This window comes from Tamandua tetradactyla, chromosome 16, assembly GCF_023851605.1.
Source record: "Tamandua tetradactyla isolate mTamTet1 chromosome 16, mTamTet1.pri, whole genome shotgun sequence".
NCBI lineage: Eukaryota > Metazoa > Chordata > Mammalia > Pilosa > Myrmecophagidae > Tamandua > Tamandua tetradactyla.
The window spans coordinates 62,653,693-62,676,555 of NC_135342.1; the positions used below are offsets into that span (position 1 = coordinate 62,653,693).

Here is a 22,863-nt window from a genome sequence, read left to right on the forward strand (position 1 = left end):
TTCTTATTCTGTTGTCTTTTTATTTCTTTTTCTAAATCGATGCAAATGTACTAAGAAATGATGAATATGCAACTATGTGATGTTATTAAGAATTACTGATTGTACATGTAGATTGGAATGATTTCTAATTGTTTTGTTAATTCTTTTTTTAATTAATAAAAAATTTTATTATTATACTTGTATATAGTATTCAAATACTTTATCATGTTCATATTACTTTTGTATTAAAAAACATCTGTTATCCTTTCTTATTTTATAGAAAGGTTTTTTATGCTAAGGAAATAATTATTGGAGACTAAGTGACAACTTTTCCAAAAAGGGTGGTTGGGAGACCTTAACTCGACATTCCCACGTGCCCAGCGCTGTCCCTGTAGTCCATGTTTTGCTGCAGTCTGGTGGTGATGAGCGCTGGTGTCTGGGCTGCCAGTAGGGAAGACTTGGCTGAAGCCTGGTGCAGATGGAGCCACTGTGGGTCCCCGATTTCACTTGTAGGCCACAAGGAAGGGCAGATGAGAACATTGGCTGTGAATACTCTCTGGTGTAGGTCTTGGTGTCAGGCAGTTCTGGCTGCTGAGAAGGGACTAACACCCACCTTGGTAGTTGTAAGGATGAGATGGGCCTAACCTTGGGTTTGGCCAGTGGTAGCTGTTAACTGAGTGTGCTTGTCTAAAGGGCAACCAGGGCAGGCGGATTTGGAAGGAGTGCAGCAAAGTGAAACAGGTTGTCCAGAATGATCTGTGCGGCCTACAGTGTAGCAGGATGCACTTGTGGGCTTTGGAAATTCTGAACCTCTCCAGCTGTGACCACAGGTCAGCCCTATCCCTCATGAGGCCACTTGGGGCTATTGTCACCAAATGTCTGTGATCTTGGTTCTCTGGTCTCACAAATGGCAAGACGGGTTTGAGTCTAGAAACTGACCACAAATTGGCCCTCCCTCTTGAGGTCAAATTTGGAAGCCCCATCTGAAACTTGAGTTTCATCAGCAATGCAGGGTCCACAGGTCACGCTGCTTGTCAGGGGAAGAAAGTCAGGCCACCTGCAGCCACTTGGTAGCAGTCCTTTGTCCAGTCAGGGGAAATTTGCCAGGTCTTAATTCTCCTGGGGCACCTTCCAGAGCCCCTGCTTCCTAATACCCTCCTTCTTCCTTCCCCCAGTAGTCTTCATGCGCTGCCCTGGACAAGAGTCAGCCCTGCTTAGCACTGACGCTGATGACTTCACTGTGCTGAGTGATGGAACAGTCCAAGTGAAACACCATGTCCACCTGCAGGATGGGAGAAGGACATTCTCCGTCCAGGCCCAGGATGCCGCTGGCCAGAAGTCTTTGATCACCGTGGCCATTGTGAACAGAGTTAAGCATTCAGAGGAGGTAGTGTTAACCTTGATTACCCAAATGTGACTATACTGTCTTATTTTCCTACCTTTTTTATTATTTTTTAAAATTTTTTATTTTTCCTACCTTTTTATATGAACGGTGAAACATGGCCTGCACACATTAAGCACTCTGTGTTTGGTAAATAAAATGGAATACTATGTTAAGTTGTTCTATACCTTGCTCTTTTCATTTAACACTATATATCAAGGTTCTTCCCATGCCAGCACATAGACAGCTTCCTCATTCTTCATTTCTAGAGCTGCATGGTATCCCAATAGGGGAATGTTCCATGGTGTATTTAATCTGTCCTCTGTAAGTGAACACTGAGGTTGTTTCCAAGTTTCCTTGCAGAAGACTCGTTTAGGTCTTTACATCCTTAACTCTTGTAGGTGAGAGAACATTGCAGTGTGTTCCAGCTGTTTGCATATGTGGGTTACAGGGCCTTTTCTCTTTGCAGGAAAGGAAGGCATTGAGGATCTCTCCATCGAAACGCATCTTACAAAGACGCAAGAGAGAATGGGTGGTCCCGCCGATATCTGTCTCTGAGAATGGCAAGGGCCCCTACCCCCAGAAACTGAATCAGGTACAACCCTGTCTACTTCCTGGGAGTCATTAGTAGCTGAAGGGACATCCCACCCCCATCCAGAGACCTGAACCTGAGACTTTTTCCCTACTGAGCACTCGAGCTGTGGAGGAAAGTTTCTATCACAGGTGCAGAGTCTGATAAAGCAGCCCAGCCCACCCCCAGTGAGGAGGGTTCTTCACTTGCAGTCATGAGATATTTGTCAGCTGCCATTTGTCTTCTTCCAGCTCAAATCTAATAAGGAGAGAGGCACTAAGATTTTCTACAGCATCACAGGGCCTGGGGCAGACAGCCCCCCTGAGGGTGTCTTCACCATAGAGAAGGAGACAGGTTGGTTGTTGTTGAATAAGCCACTAGACCGGGAGAAGATCGCCAAGTATGAGGCAAGTAGCCTTTAGCATCCAATGTAAAGGTCCCCTTGGGGGGTGAGGGGCAGGGCCCTGGACCCTGGTGGGGAGGGCAGCCCCAGGTTGATCCCAGCCTGTGTGTCCACAGCTCTTTGGCCACGCGGTATCAGAGAACGGTGCCTCTGTGGAGGAGCCCATGAATATTTCCATCATCGTCACAGACCAGAATGACCACAAGCCCAATTTCACCCAGGAAGTCTTCAGAGGGAGTGTCATGGAGGGAGCACTACCTGGTAAGATTGGAGAGCGGAAAGCTGTGGGTCAGCTGGGCCCAGTCCTGGCTGTGGGTCAAATTCTAGAACCATCCAGAGGTCAGTCCAGAACCTTATAGGTTAGAAGATCTTTCTGTGTATAACTTCTTTGGATGGACATTATCACCTGGGGTTTTGAAACTTTGGTTTCCCCCACGCCACCCCAAGATTCCTTAGCCAGGGTGATCCTGGGGTGGAACCTTGGAGTTTGTATATCCAAAAATTTCCCAGAAGATTCAGATGATCAACCAGGTTTGGGAACCTTGAGCTTTGAATCTTGACTTTGCCTCTTGCCAGCTGTGACCCTGGGCAAGCCCTTGACCTCTTGAGCCTCGTGCACCTCAATCCTCACATCTGAAGATGGGACTATCTACCTTGAAGAATTGTGAGAATTAGATAGGTGAATCCTGTTATGTAATGCAAAGCACCTGGCGTGTGGTTATCCAGTGAATGGCAGCTGCAAAAAGAACAGCAAAGACTAAGAGATATTAGAACATGGCTTTTTTTGACAGCTGAAAATAAATTGTCATGGCTGGCAAAGAGGATGGAGGGGGCCAGCAGAAGTCTAGAGAAGCAGGCACATATTAATACCTCTCAAAGACAGGTGTTGATGGAAAGGGTCCCTCCTCTTCCTCTTAACTGAGTTGTGGAGGATTGCAGAGATGTGTGAATTAGTTAGATTGCCAATAACAGAAACCCCCAAAATAAAAACAGTGCTTAAGCAAAATGTTAAGTTTTGTTTTGTTTTTCTTCTTGTATTCAGGAAGTCTAGAAATATTCAATCCAGGCTGGGATAGTGCTTCATGCTGTTGGATACTAAGGCTCCTTCAATCTTGTTGCTCTCTGTTTTGGTTTTCATTCCCAAGTTTACCTCATGGAAGGAGGGACAGGGAAGGAAGAGCAAGCCCCATACCTATAAAACACTTCCTCCAAACCTGAGTGTATCCTATTGTTAGAATTTGGTCTCATGACCACAGCTAGCGGCAAAGAGGCTGGGGAATCATCTTTATTCCAGGTGGGCCTGTGTCCAGCCTAAAATGAAAATTATGATTTTATGAAAGAGAAGAGGATGGAAAAGGGGCACCCACTGGCAATCTTGGCCACCAAGCGGGTGACAGGTCCAAGATGATGAGCAGGGCAGAACCTCTCAGTTCTAGAAGTGGGCAAGGTTGGAATCAGAGCTGGAAGGGAAGGGTGCTCCTTCATCCTTTCTCCCCTCCAGGGACTTCTGTGATGCAGGTGACAGCCACAGACGAGGATGATGCCATCAACACCTACAATGGGGTGGTTGCTTATTCCATCCATAGCCAAGAGCCAAAGGACCCACATGACCTCATGTTCACCGTCCACCGGAGCACGGGCACCATTAGCGTCATCTCCAGTGGCCTGGACCGAGAGGTGAGGGACTCTTAGGGAAAGTACTTCCTACCCAGGCCTCCGCATGCTGGGGCCTGACACTCAGAGCAGAAGGCCCTGTTCCTTCCCCCAGAGGGCACAGCAGAGCAGCGAGGACTCAAGTCAGCTGGGGATGGCTGTCACTGTGTTCACATGCTAATGTCCCAGGCTCTCTTGGGCCGATGGATCACTGCCAAATGATCCCATTACATTTCCAAGGCTGAGGAGGCAACTGTAAAATGCAGACATGTGGTATTTTCTGTAGGTTTTCCCATTTCCTCTTGGAATGGCTCACTTAGCATGCACATGGCTCAGATTTGTCCCTTGTGTGCCACAAAGTAGAATTAACTCCACGAATATTGGAATTGTCTCCTGCTTTCTAACTAGTACCTTTGCCCATATGTCTACTCAAATCTCCTTTTCTGGGTCAACCAGGGGTCAAGGGGCAATGCCTAGGTTTCTGTAGGACAGGCCCAGGAGAACACTTTGTACCTGTAGTTCCCCTCCCCCAGGGAGAAGTACCCCTTTGCATTTATCCTTCCTGGCAGTGAAAGAGGGATGGGACAAGGAGTCACTGTGAGAAGGGAGGTGAGAGGATGTGAGAAACACTCCCTTCCCCTCCACGCACACCCAAGGCTGTGCTTCCTGGAGCTGAACTCACCGTGGCTCCCACTCCCCCTGCTTTCTCCCCAGAGAGTTCCTGAGTACACGCTGACCATTCAGGCTACGGACATGGATGGAGACGGCTCCACTACCACGGCAGTGGCAGTGGTGGAAATCCTTGATGGCAATGATAATGCTCCTGTGTTTCATCCCCAGAAGGTAATGCCCCTTCCTTCTTCCATCATCAGATAATAAAGATCAGATAAAAAAATTTCCTTTCTGATGTAACTGGAACCAGCCCACATTATTTCAAGTCACAGTTCGACCACTTACCAGCTGTATGAATTTAGTCAAGTTACTTAATTGCTCTGTGCTGTATGTACTAATCTGTGAAATGGAGATTTTAAAAGATAATGGAGGGTGGGCAATGGTGGCTCAGTGGCAGAGTCTTGCCTGCTGTGCCAGAGCCCCAGGTTTGATTACCCGTGCCTGCCCATGCCAAAAAAAGATAATGGAAAGTTCTTAACACAATTAAGCCTGGTATGTAAGTGCATGATATAAAAATCTTTGTTGATATGAAAACTTCCAATTTTCCTTGCACCTAAACCTGCCTTCCTTCCTCCAATGAATGTTTGTTCACCTCTAGTGACAGAAGACTCTGTGCCATTCAAGGCAGCCCCCCTTCCGTCTTTATAGAACTCTGGCTGTGCAACATTTCTCTATCATGTTAAGCCTGAGTGTGATGTTGATTAGAAAATTGTTCCAAGCCCCTGACTTCCCAGTCTTTGTCACCTGTCCCAGAATCCCAAGGAAAGTTCCTGACTACCTCTCTGAGTAATCGGGCCCCTAGCCCTTCTTGCCACTTTCCTTACACCTTTCTGATTTCAGGTAGATAGGTCCTACCCACGTAGGCTCTTGGGAACCCAGACTGCAAAGAGTCGTCTGGGTGTATGAGGCCCCTGGCGGTAGGGAAGTACAGGCCCAAGATGGTGTGATCTGGCCGACCAGCAGTCAGGCTGATGCTTGGGACTTCCGGTACCTGAAGTGTGCCCTGAAGCGGGTCAGGTGATTCAGGAGAGGCTGCGGGGCATGAGATTCTTCTGGGGTTGTTTGGAGGCTGCACACAAGGGTGGAGCAGTCTCTGGATGGTCCGTCTCTGAGGTCTGACTGTGCTGTGCTTCCCACATTGGCAGTACGAAGCCCGAGTGCCTGAGAATGCAGTGGGCCTTGAGGTGCAGAGGCTGACCGTGACCGACCTGGATGCCCCTGCATCGCCTGCGTGGCGCGCCGCCTATCAGATCGTGGGAGGTGATGACAAGGACTACTTTACCATCACCACCGACCCTGAGAGCAACCAGGGTATCCTGATGACCCTGAAGGTGAGCCAGTTTGGGCTTCAGACAATGGGCACACGTCTGGGACAGCCAGGTCTGCAGCCTCCGGACGTGGAGGCTCCACCCACCTGAGCTGCAGAATGCTGAGCTGAGCCACCTGCCCATGTCTGCCAACACTTCCACTCCATGCTTGTGTTGGGGATGCCTTTGTTCAGATCCTCACACAGGTGCCTGATTCATAAAACAGATAAGAGGTGCTGATCAGCAGAGCACTTCCCCTTAGAACCCAGCATCCAATAGCTGCCTCCAATCAGTCTACTCATGCAGAGGGTCTCCAAGCTGCAGAGTTTTCTGTTTTATTTGAATTCGTGCTAATTTCACATTTATTCCTTAATTCATATCGAGGTGTTTGAATAATAAAATGTTTCAAATTACCTACTACTTAGGCATACCCTTGCCTTTCAGAAAGTATTTGAATAAAATTGATGCTTCAGGAAGATAGACTTTAGCTTCTATTTCTTTTACCTCCTGGTTTTCTGGGAAATGCCCCAGTTTGAGAAGCAGCATTTTATATAATGCTTTTGAGACTATTTCACATCCCTTTCAAAGGATTCGGATTCTTCTTTTTAAAACAAATAGTTTGTAATACCTCTTTTATATCCAAAACGAAATTCATTTATTATATAACTTACCTAACCCATATAATACCTAGAAAAGTAGAATGCCCTAACCGTAAAATAAAGGAGGAATTTACAGGAAATTGCTACTAATGAAATATTTCAATATGTAACTTTTAGGCACAACTACAGTAGAAAACACAATGACATGGCCAGTTACTTGTATCCATTTGTAGAATCATCCAAACACAGTGGATACAGTATGTCTCCCTGGTGACTCAGATACCACACAAGTAGGACTGATGCCTTTGTGGTGTCTTTCCTGAACAACAAATGAACAACTTTTGGGAAAGTCCTGAACAAATCAAAATATGAGCTCCCCTTAGAAGTTATATTCCTAGAGAATTCAGTATTTTCTCTAAACCACACCAAAAATTTGATTTGTATGTAACCCATATTTTAGTCTCTAATTATAAACAGGTTTTTCAAACCCATGAATGTCCCAGAGAATATACAAAACTCACATGGGCTCGGGGACAGTTCTTTGTGTCTGTAACACTGTTGGTTGTGGTGCCCCGTCTCAGCCTATACATGCCAGGCAGCTAGAAATGTCTCCACAAGTTTCTAAAGCAGCCCCTAGAGGACGCCGTCACCCTGTCGGGAACCAGTGCTCTAGGATTTACTAGGCGGGTTGCCTTCACGGTGGTGTGAGACCCCCCCCACCCCCGGATTTCCATATAGGAAACGCAGGTGGCTTGGTGGAACAGGGAGGGGGCAGCACTACTCTGGCGAGGCCTGAAGCCCCTGAAGATGGGTCCCCTCCTTCTGACATCCCCAGGCCAGCATGGGACCTCCTCGCAAACTGGTGGCTCAGGCCCTTCCTCTTCTCTTCCAGGGGTTAGATTTTGAGGCCAAAAACCATCACACCCTGTACGTTGAAGTGACCAACGAGGCTCCCTTTGTGGTGAGGCTCCCGACGTCCACAGCCACCGTGGTGGTCCAGGTGGAAGATGTGAACGAGGCACCCGTGTTCGTCCCACCCTCCAAAGCCATCGAGGTCCAGGAGGGCCCTTCCCGCGGGGAGGCGGTCTGCACCTACACTGCGCAGGACCCTGACACGGAAAGCCAGAAGATCAGGTACTCGAGCGGGGCTTCACTTCAGCTGCACGTACTGGGACATTGGATGGGACTGGAGCATTTGTTCTGATTACCATAAAAATCATTAAATATTTTTCGTGAGATCCCTCCTTCTCACCCTCCTAAAGGCAGAAGACTAAGTAGGGGGCCAAGGGTGGGTGTTCCCTCTCCCTCTCACATGTCCCTGCTGGGACCCCTACCCCAACTCCAAGATATGATTTTCCATTTGCCCTCACTTTAAGAACCCAGAGTCTCATGACTCTGTTTGCCAGCTGGCACAAGGAGGCTTTGAACAATGACACCAGAATTCTAAGTATTCTGGGTGTGACTTTGGGACTTCTCCCCTCCAGCTACCACATCCTGAGCGACCCAGCGGGGTGGTTGGCAATGGACCCAGACAGCGGGCAGGTCACTGCCGTGGGCATTTTGGACCGCGAGGATGAGCAGTTCGTGAGGAACAACATCTATGAGGTCACAGTCTTGGCCACAGACGATGGTGAGAGCTCTCTCCTGGCCCTTCCACAAGGGGCATCTTTAATTTCCAAGTGATCTGACACCGCAAGTTCCCATAGGCAGAGGATGGAATGGGGAGGAGTCAGCAAACCAACCTGGAAGGTCAAAGGGGCCTTTCAGAGGAGCATTTTGAAGATTGGTCCTCGGGTGGCTGGCCATGATGGAGTTCTCTAAAACTGAGTGTTAGGAGATACTATTAGCCTGAGGGCTTGCTTCAGCCTAAGTTTATGGTTCACCAAGCCCTGAATTGACCTGTCAGTTTTCCCTTGTGTTTGACTAAGAGGGACTGGTTGGACTAATGTCTTTAGGGTTGCATCTGGGTTTGCTGGGATAAGTGCTGTGGCTAATTAGTGATGTCACACCATAACAGGATTGGAGGTTATGATGTAGTTACCATCTCTGGCTTGATCCATAAGGCACCAGGGCCTGGAGGCAGTTGAGAGGTTACAGCAGGCTATGAAGGAAACTTCTATGAAGTTGATCGACAAAACACCGGATTAGCCCTGAGATGGCGCATAGGTTTGCTTTGTGATAGATGGAGGGTGGCTGTCTGGATGAATGGTTGCAACTGTATTGATCAATTAGTAATTGCTGCCATGGGCAGAAAATGAGAACGTGGTATGACTGCCACATATTTGCTATCACTGGCAAATCTGCAGTGGAGTTGGGGCATGAAGGGTATTGAGGGCTTACAGACGTACAGTAAACAGGAGCCTCCCTGAAGCTGACTAGGTAAGACATAGGGGAACTTATCATTGTCTCATCAACCCAACCAAGGGCCGATATTGAAAAGGGGTCATTTGTGTAATTATGAACAGGGAGCCCTCCTACCACGGGCACAGGAACCCTCCTGCTAACGCTTATCGACATCAATGACCACGGCCCAGTCCCTGAGCCCCGTCAGATCTCCATCTGCAACAAAAGCCCTGCCCCCCAGGTGCTGAACGTCACGGACAAGGACCTGTCGCCCCACACCTCCCCTTTCCAGGTCCAGCTCACACACGACTCAGACATCCACTGGACAGCAAAGGTTCAGGAGAAAGGTAACTCAGGGGTGGTGGCAAGTGGGTGCTAGCTCCCCTGACCTGGGGGTCTGCCCCATGCCGGGATTCTGTGCATATTCTCACCCCAGCATTTTGTGGGTCGTGGAGGTCATCGTTTCTACAAGAACCTCAATCAAATGCAATTTATTAGCATAATATGAACATTTGGAATTTCACAAGACCCGTAGAAGCCATTCAAAGCCAAACACCTTTGTTGTACAAATGGAGAAATTGAGGCCCAGAGGGAGGGGAAATGAGTTGCCCACTATCACATACTGAGAGTCAGGACTCCAACACAGTAACAGTAGCCCACAGACTCTGAGCATTCGTACTAGGTGCGAGACATGCTTCAAGTAGTTTACAGCAGAACTTGAAGCCACGCTTTGACTCCAGAGTTCCTGGCTTCCATGCCTGGCTCCTGTCCACCTCCCCTTCCTGTCCCTCTTTAATCAACCAGCCCCATGATTCTAAGCCTTCTGTAGTTTTTCACTTGTTACAAGGACAAGAGAGGAGTCCTACTAGTATTAGTAGACGAGAGCCCAGGGTTCATACCAATAGTGCCCATGGAGAAACACTGTCTCACCCTGGTTTAAAGTGTTTACACCTTCCTCGTGTGACTAGGGTTTCCCAGGAGAGAAATGGGGAACTAATACATTCAGGTTCTTCCCCAAAGAAGCCAAATACTCCATTTTCATTATTGCTGCTGAGCCCAGCCCAGCCCAGAAAAGACTTGGAGAACTTCTTCAGCCACATTGTCTCATTTTTTTATGATGCCTGTGATTTGGGTTGTATATCCAGTACCCTTTCTTTGGGGAGGGCTCAAGTTGGTTTTCTCTCATTCTCTTGTGACCTAGAAGCCATTTTTTCCCTACCTGAACTTGGACCCTGGAGTCAGAATACCGTGGTTTACTAGCCTCGTGACTAGTGCCCAATAAATTGGGCAAGTTATTGAACCTACTGTTCCTCAATTTCCTCATCTGAACAATAAGATCAGTTTTTGCCCACTTCTTGTGAGGATCACGTAACTGAATGCATGAAAGGCATCTTGTTGGTAGACGCACACAAAGACGTCATCACCGTTACTTCCCAGCAGTACTCACAGATCTGGCTCTGTTGTAGGGTGAGCGTTGTAGCCAAATTCCAATGGTACCAATACCAGATAATAGTGTTGGTGTCTGGTCCTTGGTTTTAGTTTAGTTTTTGTATTTTCTTTATCACTGTTGTCAGGGGAATTAATATAGAATAACCCCTATGTGACCTGGCTCTAGTTATTTGGCCTCCTTAAGCCTAAATTTCTGCCTTTGTAAATAATCATACCCACCTCTTAAGGTCAGGAGGATTAGAATAGGCTCTGGCACATAGTAAGCTTTCATTTGCCCACCACTGTCATCATCCTCATCAACAACAACTGAGAAATCAGCTCTACAGCCTGAGAACTGGATGGCTGTCAGGATGTTTTGGTGCATAGTCCACATTGGCTTCTGCATGGGAGACCAGAGGTTCAGTCTGCAGAGCTGTCTCTGTCTATCATTGCTGAATGGGGATGGAGTTCTGCCTTTGGACTTTTTTACTGAGAGGGGCCTGGGAGTATGAGGGGCTTGAAGTCAGTGCTGAAATAGGCCATCAAGCCTGCATGGGTGGGTTAGAAATGTGGGGATTGTTTTTGTTCGCCCCACATGATTGGTGCTCCTGGAGTTTAGTGGTGGGTACCTGTAGTACCTAGGAAGGTCCTGCATGATGAAAAAGAGTCCCATCCAAGCTAACAACTCCCCTTGAGAAACTTGGGTCTAAACTGAAGGGTGTTATGTGCAGGCCTTTCTTCAAAGAAGCCCTTGGCCTTATATTCCTCACCCACAAATACACCTCCCTCACTCTTGGATTGACACACAATCTCCTCAAAGTGGTGCCCACTGCATGGGCCACACTGAGGCTTCACCTTAGTCTCAGTGGTTAGCCAACATCTCCCACTCACTTTGGGCCTTTGCAGGCCAGTTAGCCCAATGTCCATTTCCTCGCATTCCTAAACACATGCACAATCAATAATACTGTGAAAATGCTAGTTAGCATCCCATCCAGTCCCCTTAATGGCATCAGTTATCTAAACAAGTCGTGTATCATTTGAATTGATTAATAACAAATACTCACTTTCAAATATAGGTGTTTTGTAAACTGAAATTCTATCATATAATTGAGATATAAATATTATATTTATTATTGCAAGAGTAAAATGCTATGATAATAACTGGTAGTGAACCTTCACATGGTTAAATAGGGAAATAGACCAGTTAATGAGTATTAAGAGATTGAGTTACCTTGATCTTTTAGGAAGAATAATGATTGCCTTTTGACTGCTTGGCAGTGCTAAGGCATTGCTGGTTCTGTGTGACATCACTTTTAAACCTTCATATTTGAAAATTTTATAATTATTGATTTTTTTTTTTAAAAAAGGAAAATGACAAATTTATTCTTCTATTCCCAATAACGCTTTCTATGGTGATGAATTTGTATCTTTATTATTATTATTTTTTAACTTGGCCACAGTGTGCTTTTGGGACATTTCTCCCCAGTGCACAGATGTAGAGACTATCCTCCAAGTTTCATTACGGCACACTCAGTTTACACCACATCTGGTATCCCAAGGCCAATAAATTGTCCATTCCAGGAGATGCAGTGGCTTTGTCTCTGAAGAAGTTCCTGAAGCAAGACACATATGACGTGTACCTTTCTCTGTCTGACCATGGCAATAAGGAACAGTTGACAGTGATCAAGGCCACTGTGTGTGACTGCCACGGCCATGTGGTGACCTGCTCCGGCCACTGGAAGTGGGGGTTCATCTTCCCCATCCTGGGGGCAGTCCTGGCTCTGCTTCGTGAGTATCAGACATCCTTCCCCCTCTTAGGATGGGGTAGTTAGAAATCTTGATTCTGTCCTGAACTTTTAGAATGCCTGTTCATTTTTCAAACTCTTAATTCTAGGAGTATGATTCAATCCATAGATATTTACAGTTTCTGGAATGTGCCAGGATTTGGGGTACAGTGACCAGACTTGGTCCTACCCTCTTGGAGTCTAGAGACTGGAGCAGTGGTTTTCAACAGCATTAACTGTTTTAAAAAGTTATAAAAGTATATTCTCAAAAAATATGTATTTTTTAGGTATATTCTCAGGCCCCACTTTGGGGTGAGATCTAGTCATCTGTGATTTCACAAGCCCTCTTGGGCATTCTGATGCCTACTGGAGTTTGAGAATCACTTCTACCTAGGTCTAATGGGTGGAATGTTTAGTTAAAAACCAATTTCTTTGCTCTAAAGGTAGAAACCGTCACAGTTGCTTTTTTCTATTCCCACTAGGTTCTTACACAGAAAACATACATTCAGTATGTTATTAATACAAGAGCCAGCTTTAATTTGTTCAGCATACTTACCGAGTGCCTGCTATGTGCCAAGCACTGTTTTAGGCACAGGGAATACAACACTTAACAAATCAGATCAACCCCTGCCCTCACAGAGCTTAGATTCCAGTACAGGGAACAGATAACAAATAATCTGGCAGATAAATTAGTGTTTCTATGGAGAAAAAGCAGGGGAGTAGGGTACAGAATGTCGAGCTGGAGTGAAAAATCTGCAGTTTTAAAAAGGATGGCCAGAAAAGGCCTTGTGAGAAGGGGATATCTGAATAAAGATCTGGAAGAGGTGAGGAAGCAAACTGTGCAGTATCTAGGGAACAACAAAGTGCGAAAGTCCTAAAAGCAGGACAGCCTGGTGTGTGAGAATAGCAGCTACGGGATTGGAATAAACAAGAAGGAATAGAGATGATGAGGTCAGACAGGCGATGGGGGTGGCGGATCATCAGATTGGGCCTTGTAGAGTGAAATGGAAAGTCATCAGAACGTTATGAGTAGCAGAGTGATGTGATCTGACTTAAATATTAGAGAATTCCTACTGAACAGCCTGGAAGGGGGGCAAAGGTAGAGGCAGGGTGACTCTTTAAGAAGCTGTTGCCACAAATCAATGTGAGATGACGGTGTTAAGATGACAAGCAGTTCAAGGTGGTCACATTTCAAGGTAGAGTCCATTCATATTGATGTAGGCATGAAGGAAGAAGCATCACTGATCCCAAGGTTTGGGGCCTGAGCAATTAGAAATATAGTTTCTATCAATCAGTTTGGGAAGAGCTTGAGAAAAGTAGATCTGTCAGGCTAGTCCAACTGGATATATCAGGAGGCATTTAGAGATATGAGCTTGGAATTCAGGTGAGAAGTCCTGTCCACCTCCTGCCTTCCCCCAAACCCAGCAGGGAAGAAAAAGAGAAGGGGGAGGTTCCAGTCAGGCCCATGTTGGATATGCATCTTGAGAACCTGTGAACTCCCAAAGATGGTGAGGTCTGTCTTACCTAGTCAGAGACAGTTCAAGTAGCAGACAAAAAAGGTTATAAACCTAAGCAATGACTGTGTCATCTTATAACAAGCTGCCATGGAGAGAGGGCCGGAGGTATCTACTGAGGTATGGGGTGAACTGGGTTATGGCACTTAGGGAGGGCAGCCAGGCATTTGTTGGCCAGGCCCTCCATGCACAAACAACCAGTACCCATCTTAAAATTCCAACATAGCATTTTTCCTAAGTTCAAACCACTGCAATTCTTGTTGAAAAGTAACCTCTGCTGAGAGGTTTCCACCCCCACAGGGGATTTTCCTAAGGCCCAGTCCCAATCCCACGGGAAAGACTGACAGTAAATGATGAAGAATTATATGTGGCAGAGTGAAGTCAGAATGCTTCATATGAAGCTAAGACCTGAACCGTGAGAGTCATGTATATGTAAGTAGAGGAAACAGCCCATATAAAGGTTCTGAAGTAGGACACTGCTTGGTATATTTGAGGAGTTTAGAGGAGGTCATTATGGCTAGACTTGGCTGGGTGAGGAGGAGGGCTGGAGACAGAGGCAGGGGACAAGTCATGGAGGCTTTGACAAGGAGTTTGGGTCTTTCTAGGTGCAAGGGGACAGGGACATGGGTCGTAATAGTTCTCTGCTACAAAGCAGAAGGGTCTAAAGTTGGGTGGGGCCCTGAGGGTTTGGGGTGCTTGGTCAGCAGTGTATTTCGGGAGGTGAACGTTCACATTCACCCCCTCTTTCAGTTCTTCTGCTGGTGCTTCTCTTATTGGTGAGAAAGAAGCGCAAGGTCAAGGAGCCCCTTCTGCTGCCAGAAGATGACACCCGTGACAATGTCTTCTACTATGGCGAAGAGGGTGGTGGTGAAGAGGACCAGGTGGGACATGGGGAGGTTTGGGGGTTGGGAGGCTGGTGTCCTCGGGGCTCCTGGCAGGGATACTTGGGTCAACCAACTGACCATGCTGGCTATGGTTTGGCTTTACAAACTCTAGTATAAAGCAGTAAATCTTCATGCAGGATTGACCACCAACTCTCCTTTTGTGAGAGGGTGGCCATTCTAATGCTGTTGTCTCTTTGGCCCCAGCCAGGGTGACCTTGAGCCTCAGCTTAATTTGGGAGGGAAGGGAAGGGTGGAAACTAGGGCTTTAAGAAATCCCTGACCTTTATCTGTCTTCTACACCCACCTAAAGGACCAAAGCAACCAGGTGTGGCAAGGAGGTGGGGTGACATGTGGGTGGGGAGGGTCCTTCTCAACCCAATGCTTCTTCGCTTCGATAAAGGACTATGATATCACCCAACTCCACCGGGGTCTGGAGGCCCGGCCTGAGGTGATTCTCCGCAATGATGTGGCACCAACCTTCATCCCCACACCCATGTACCGGCCGCGTCCAGCCAACCCAGATGACATTGGCAACTTCATCATTGAGGTGAGATGTGGGGGGCAATCTAGGGCAGCCTTTTAGTTCAAGTTAAGCATCCACAACACAAGAGGAGCGTGGGCTTGGAGCCTTGACTCCACCACCAATCCACTATGTGACTTTCAGCATCTCCTGTAACCTTCCAGTCCTCTCTTTCCCACTCTATAAAAAACCCTAACTTGCAGAGCTACTAAATATAGATTAAAAGTAATTTAGTCATTTATTCAGCAAACGTAGTGATTGTTAGGAGCCAGACCATGTAGGTTTGAATTTTTTAAGATCCCAGGTGATTCCAGTGTATGACAAAGTTTAAGAACCCCTGTTACCAGTTGTTTGAAGTATGGGATGAGTAAGCACCTAGACCAGTGTCAGCACAGTGCTTTCAAGCTTGCCTGCACATTGGAATTACCTGAGAACCTTCAAAAATTCTTGATCCCTCTTTCCCACTCTCAGAGATTGAGATTTAATTGATCTGGGTAAGTGCAGTTATCAAGCTCATTGATAATCAAGCTTGTCCATAATGTCCTTTTGAGCCTTTTTCCCGCCACTCTTGGATTCCATCCAGTATGACATATGGTATGTAATTGCCATTATCTCTTTAGTTTCTCTTTCTTTCTTTTTTCTTTTTAATTGTGGAACATATCCCTTACGTAAATCCTCACATCCTAATCCTCCCCAGGCGTCCCGTTCAGGGAGATTACCGCCTTCCCAGTGTTGCAGTACCCTCACCACCATCTACTGCCAGAAATTCCCCTTCACCCCAGACAGAAACCCTATACTAATTTTGCCCCTACTTCCCACCCTTGTAACATGTACGCTACTTTCTGTCTCTGAATTTATATTTTCTTTGTTACTGTGGGGCTTAAATGTAACATCTTAAATCTATAAAGCTCTCATTTGCTTTGTTACCAACTTAAAAACTTCATAAATTATGTTTCTCTACCCCTCCATGTATAATTCTTGTTATAAGTTACATATTTATACATTGAATAAAAAACCAGAGATTTTTTAAATTTACATTTATTATTACATTTTATACATTTGCCTGTTAGCTCCTGTAGCAACTAAAAAGTGGAGTTACAAACCAAAAATGCAATAGGACTGGCATTCATATTTACCCCTGTCATTGTCGTTGCTGGAGACCTTTATTCCTTCATGTGGCTTCATTCAGTTGTCTAGTGTCCTTTCCTTTCAACCTGCAGACCTTCCTCTTATAGAGCCAGTCCAGGGGCGATGAAGTCCCTCAGCTTTTATTTATCTGGGAATGTTTTAACCCCTCCCTCATTTTTGAAAGACCGTTTTGTCAAATCTAGAATTCTTGCTTGGCATTCTTTTTTGCTTTCAGCATTTTAAATTATGTCTTCCAGCTGCCTCCTTGCCTCTATAGTTTCTGATGAGAAATTGGCACTTAACCTCACTGAGGCTCCCTGTACATAACATGTTTCTTTGCAGCTGTCAGAATCCTCTCTTTACCTTTGGCATTTGACAGTTTGCTTATAATATGCTACAGTGTGGGTCTTTTTGAATTTATCCTATTTGGAGTTAGTTAGGCATCTCGTTATGTGTATAGTCATGTGTATATTGGTGTGTTTGATGCTGTCCCACAGATTTCTCAGGCTCTGTTCACTTTTCTTTCTGCTTCTCAGAGTAGATTATTTCACTTTCTTGTCATCAAATTCACTGATTCTTCTGCAAAAAGCTCCAGTCTGTTACTATGGTCTTCAGCTTTGTTTGGTTCGTTTTCATAATTTCCATCTCTCTGTTGACATTCTCTTTTTTTTAATAAAGGACAATATTTTATTTTAAACACTAGACAGAGAAATGCACGTACATGACGTTATCACCACCTTATAAAATAATAAAATGAATGTTCTTCATGAAGGTAAAATGATGTTAAAGATAGCACAAGTGTACAGTTCTGAGGCCATGAAAAGATCCAAATCCAGGTATCCACAAGTGATGCTTTCTTCCAGAAGACTGACCACCCACGAAATTGTGCTCCTCTGTCAGGTGTCAAGGCACATGCTGACATCTCCCATCCTTGTGTTGACATTCTCTTGGTGTTCATCGCTCGTTTTATTGATTTCCTTTAGGCTCTTCATCACTGTTTTCCTTTACTTCCTTGAGCATATTTAGGACCTTTAAAAAAAAATGTTTAAAAACCTTTGTCTGGAATGTTCCTGGTCTGATCTTCCTCACTAATGGTTTCTAATGCTTTAATCTTTTCCTTTGCCGGTTTCTTTGTCTGTTTTGTAATTATTGAAACCTGGACATTTGTTTTTTTAAGTGCAACTAGATATTTTATTACACAATCAACATTATATTTACAGAACCTGAAAGATACCAATTTCATCACAATTTATAGTCCCAACAGACCAAAAACAATTTTTGTTCTTACAGTTTTCTTTTAGTCCTCATCCATCTGTTGACATAATTTTACATGGTTGTAGATGCAATTTTATGTTCTACTTTTTAGATTTTTTTGTATGTCATAACAATTGCTTGTGGGTATTCATATTCCCATTATCTTTTTTAAAAGCCTGTATACTTTTTTTTTTTGCATGTGCAGGCAGTGGGAATCGAACCTGGGTCTCTGGCACGGCAGGCAAGAATTCTGCCTGCTGAGCCACTGTGACCCGCCCTGTACAATATTATTTTGGAAGGGTAAATCTACGTAGACATTTAACTTCTATTCACTTTTTGCATTATAAGGAGAACTTCAATGTGTATTTTTTGACATTTACTTTGAAACCTGGACATTTTGATATTCTAATATGGAACTTAGACTCTGAGGTGTCTGTTTCTTAGGCTTCTATCAGGTAGAGTTATGACAGAGCTGTCACTGAATACCAGGAACTAATAAGAAATTTTTAAATAGAAGGAAAAAAAGAAAACACCTTTCCTAGTCTTTGCAGATTGACCTGCATGAGTTCTCTCCCTCAGGGCTCACCCATTTGGTGGATTTGGAGACTAGCATCGGGACCTCCCTGCTCCTTTCTGATTCCTAATGCCACATGTGCATGCATCAGTTTTGGGCATGCACATGCGGCATTAGGAATTCCCCAATTTCATTTACAGAGATACAAATGTCCCCTCTTCCCTTGGAAACAGTCTCCTTCTGGTCCTGGGCACTGCACTGTATGTCCTTCAGCCAGCAATCCTCCATCTCAGCAGTGCATCTTGACCATTCCCTACACATTCTATAGGAGAGTTCTGTGAGCTTCCTTCTGCATGTGGGCCAAGCAAGTTCTGGGACAACAAGTCCCTCAGGCCACCGCCAGACAGACTGGGCAAGACATACATGCTCACATTATATACATGAGGGTTACTCTGCTCATTTTGGGCCCCAGACCAGTAATCTACACTGGGGGTGTAGTCCAGCTCCCCTCAAGTCAGTGAGAGGTAGGAGAAGAGCCAGCCAGGGCACCACGAGATCCTACTCCTTTTACGTTGCCTCTTTCTTGATTCAGTACTTCCCTGCTATTGAAGTCCTTTATCTGTTTTCTGGAGCTTTGAGAAAAATGTTTCCACCTGTTCTTTTTTTTTTTATTATTCAATATGCTTACTTTCTATTATTGTACTACCATCAGATAATAGTGCTATCCATTTCTGAATTTTTACAATTAGTCCTGTTGCACATTCTCTACTCCTTCAGCATCAAATACCCAATCTCGACCCAATTTCTATCTCTTGATAACCTGCGTTCTTAACTTCAACTCTCAAAGTTCACTCATTAATGTTAGTTTATATTAATGAGATCATACAGTATCTGTGCTTTTGTTTCTGGCTCATTTCACTCAGCATAAAGTACTCAGAGTTCATACACATTGTTACGTGCTTCATGACTTTGTTCTGTCTTATAACTGCGTAGAATTCCATCGTATGCATATACCACAGTTTGTTTAGACACTTGTCCATTGATGGATATTTGGGCTGTTTCCATCTCTTGGCAGTCATAAATAATGCTGCTATAAACATCAGTGTGCAAATGTCTATTTGTGTCCTTGCCTTCAGTTCCTCTGAATATATACCGAGTAATGGGATTTCTGGATCATACGGCAGCTCTCTACTTAGCTTCCTAAGGAACTGCTAAACTTCCTTCCAGAAAGATTGTACCATTTTACATTCCCACCAACAGTGGATAAATGTACCTCTTTTTTTTTGTATAATGACCTTTCTAATGTGTGTCAGATGATATCTTATTGTGGTTTTGATTTGCATTTCCCTAATAGCCACTGAAGTTGAGCATATTTTCATATACCTTTTAGCCATTTTTATTTCCTCTTCTGAGAAAACACATGCTCATATCTTTTGCTAATGTTTTAATTGGGTTGTTGTCTTTTTGTTGTTGAGTTGAAGAATCTCTTTATGTATTCTGGATACTAAACTCTTATCTGATAGTGGTTTCCAAACATTGTCTCGTATTATGTACACTGCCTTTTTACTTTCCTGACAAAGTCCTTTGATGCACAAAAGTGTTTAATTTTCAGGAGTTCCCATTTATCTATTTCTGTTTTCAATGTTTGTGCTTTGGGTTTAAGATCTAGGACACCAGTTCCTACTACAAGATTTATAAGATATTTCCCTACATTTTCTTCTAAAAGCTTTATGGTCTTCACTCTAATGTCTAGGTCTTTGATCCATTTTGAGTTAATATTTGTATAGCGTGTGAGTTATGAATCCTCTTTTATTCTTTTGCATGTGGATGCCCAGTTCTCCAAACACCATTTATTGGAGAGGTTTCTGCCTATTCTTGCTGACTATTCAAAGCCTCTTTTGGGAAACAGTCCTGGAGGATTTCACTCCACTGTCTTTATTGGGATGGGGCCTTGGGCTTGGAAATTTTTAACATATTCCCAGGTAACTTAAGTTTGAGAGCCACTGGCTTATCATATAACACTTATTACATAATAATAGTTATTATTCCTAATAGGTGAGTATATCCAATGTTCTTAACTCTGGTTGCATACTTGATTTATCTGAGGAACTTTGAAAAGTATTAATACCTGGGACCCAAGCATCCTCTTTTTTTTTTTAGCTTCCTGAGTGATTCAAATATGCAATCAGGATTTTGAGAACCAATGAACTAGGCCCATAGGAGAGATACATGATAGGTGCCCAACACAGCCTGGTACCTAGTTAGTAATCAATAAATGAAGGGCCTTAACAGGAAAAATAAGAAATATAAGTTGAAATTCAAAACTGGATCAGGGAGTATGAAGAAGCATCAGTGGATGAGAATTCGATGGCAGGCCAGGAGAGTCTCAGCCCTAACTTGAACCCTTTTACTTTAGTCTTCTCTTCTGCAAAGACAGAAGCTAACCTGTTGGCGCCATTCTTGCCTTTGGAAATTGCTTGATGCTGAGACTGTTCTGTAGCCTGAATGTATTTGGAAAAATGTTGAACAATATCAAAAGCTTTCTCATAACTGGGGAAATGGCTCAAGGCAACTTTAGAAGATACCTTACCCTTGGAACTTTTTCTCTCCAGTTAGTTAAAGACAATTTCCAGAATATCTGCGTGTTGGGCACTTTTGCAAATATGATCTCATTTAGTCCCCACATCTCCTCTACAGGGTAGGCATCCCGTTGTTGACTTCATTTTACAGATGAGAAAATAGTGTGCAGCCACAGGGCAGGCACTGTCCTCAGAAGTGCTTTATATATATTTACATATATTCATTTATCCCTCTAAACCGGATGAAGTATCACCATTTTATAGATGAGGAAACAGAGGCATAGAGAATTTAGGGCCTTGCCTGAGGTCACAAAACTAGTAGGTAAAGTCTGAGTTCTAACTCGGGCTGTCTCATTTCAGAGTCCCTGCCCTTAACCCGAAGCACAGGCCTGTGTCACATTGAGAATTTATGTGCTGGGTTCTGTGCTAAGTACTTCTAAGTACTATCTCATTTCAACCTCGAACTTTAAGGGACAGCTACTGTGGAAAACAATGTGGGTTATTCCTCAGGAAGTTAAACATAGAATTACCATATGACCTGCAAATGGTACATACCCGAAAGAACTGAAAGCAGGGACTCCCACAGATGCTTGTACACCATGTTCATAGCAGCATTATTCAGTGTCCAAGACGTAGGAAACAACCCAATCAACAGATGAGTGGATAAACAGAGTGTGCTATGCCCATGTAAGAGAATATTATTCAGCCATAAAAAAGGAATGAAATTCTGATACAGGCTGTAACTTGGATGAACCTTGAAGATATTATCCTGAGTGAAATAAGCCAGACTAAATGTTATCAGGGGCCAGGAGGGTAGGACAGGAAATGGGGAGTTATTGCTTAATGGGCCCAGAGTTTCAGTGTAAGGTGATGAAATAAGTGTTTGTTATGGACAGTAGTGATGATAGCACTTCCTGGTGATGTAATTAAGGTCCCCTGAATTGTACACTTAAAAATGGTTAAAACAGCAAATTGTATGTATGTTATCATAATACATTATTTTTGAAAAACTCAGGGAGGGGAGAAATGCCTCCCAGATGAGGAAGTAGAGTCTCAGGGAGGTTGACTAACTTGCCTGAGCGCTCATAGCTGGCAAGCATCAGAGTCCCGGCGCCCCTGACCGCTGCTCTCTGCTGCCACAGAACCTGAGGGCGGCGAACACGGACCCCACGGCGCCCCCCTACGACTCCCTGCTGGTGTTTGACTACGAGGGCAGCGGCTCCGATGCGGCCTCCCTGAGCTCCCTCACCTCCTCGGCCTCTGACCAGAACCAGGACTATGATTATCTGAGTGAGTGGGGCAGCCGCTTCAAGAAGCTGGCGGACATGTACGGCGGCGGTGAGGACGACTAGGCTGCCCCGGCCACCCTCGGGCCGTGCGTGGCACAGGCCGCCAGGAGCGTCGGGTCCCCTCCTCGGCCAGGGGCTTGGAATCTTGTGGGGAGAGACTCCTGGCAGGAAAGGGTTTGGTTCAACCTTTGAGAATGGGAGATTGTGGGCCTTTTGACCTCAACGCTGAAAACCTCTCAGCCTAGGTCGGGGTTGCTGCCTTGGAGGCCGAATTTTCAGGAATCTCACTCGCCATGAACAGGCTCAGCCCCCTGTCCAGATGGGCCCAGAACTCCCTGTGATGACTTTTCTCTTTGGAATGGACCCTTGAACGAGGCCCCTTCTTGCAACCTGGTTTTTGTTTGTTTGTTTGTGTGGGGTTATTTTTTTGTTTTTTTTTTAAATGCTATTTTCAAAAAGAGGCGGGTCCTCAGTGGTCCCCGGTGTCCTCCAGGAGAGCAGCTCAGAGCTGCTGGCTCACTTGCCCTCAAGCTTTCCTCCCCACCCCCCACCAGGATTCCTGTTTCATTCGGATGAATCACTGCGTTTTTATACTGAGCGCGTCTAGGTTGTCCTTTATTTTTTATGTCCCCTGTCACGTGTTGTAGATGAAGGGTGATGACAATTGTGTAAGATTGCTAGAACTTTTTTATTAAAGGAATTTTTCCCAGAGGTGCCAGGAGAGTAACTCTTTTTTTTTTTTTTTTTTAAGGAAACCTTATTACAGCTTTATTGAGAGATAATTCAGATTCCATACCATTCACTCGCTAAAAATATGTAAGCCATTGGTGTTTAGTATTTTCACAGAGTTGTGCCTGGGAAGTGAACGCTTAATCCCATTCACTTCATCCCAGCTGCCTCCTGTATGTGCCCACGTGGGCCCTGATGGGGGAGGTGGCGGTGGTGGGAGTCGGGGGCAACGTTGCCCTCCTCCCTTCATCTTCAGAGCTGCTTTCCCGCCTGAGAAAAACCATTACCCGCCTTACCCTGATCCCCACCAGAGCTGCAGGCGTCAGCTTTTG

General features: G+C 45.0%; 1 protein-coding gene across 2 annotated transcripts in view; it reads left to right on the forward strand.

Annotated features, from left to right (window-relative positions):
* CDH3 (cadherin 3) overlaps positions 1-22,513 on the forward strand; it is a 56,189-nt gene extending 33,676 nt beyond the window's left edge. The window contains exons 3-16 of one of the 2 annotated variants that reach the window (XM_077132835.1): positions 1,155-1,366; positions 1,830-1,955; positions 2,183-2,338; positions 2,451-2,595; positions 3,836-4,011; positions 4,702-4,830; positions 5,805-5,990; positions 7,458-7,699; positions 8,050-8,195; positions 9,031-9,255; positions 11,918-12,124; positions 14,385-14,515; positions 14,919-15,065; positions 21,656-22,513. In XM_077132835.1, coding sequence (XP_076988950.1) covers positions 1,155-1,366; positions 1,830-1,955; positions 2,183-2,338; positions 2,451-2,595; positions 3,836-4,011; positions 4,702-4,830; positions 5,805-5,990; positions 7,458-7,699; positions 8,050-8,195; positions 9,031-9,255; positions 11,918-12,124; positions 14,385-14,515; positions 14,919-15,065; positions 21,656-21,865 — 2,438 coding nt within the window. In that variant the 3' untranslated portion in view covers positions 21,866-22,513. The remainder of the gene's footprint in view (positions 1-1,154; positions 1,367-1,829; positions 1,956-2,182; positions 2,339-2,450; positions 2,596-3,835; positions 4,012-4,701; positions 4,831-5,804; positions 5,991-7,457; positions 7,700-8,049; positions 8,196-9,030; positions 9,256-11,917; positions 12,125-14,384; positions 14,516-14,918; positions 15,066-21,655) is intronic. The other variant, XM_077132836.1, reaches the window with a different exon arrangement.
* Positions 22,514-22,863: the final 350 nt, after the last annotated feature.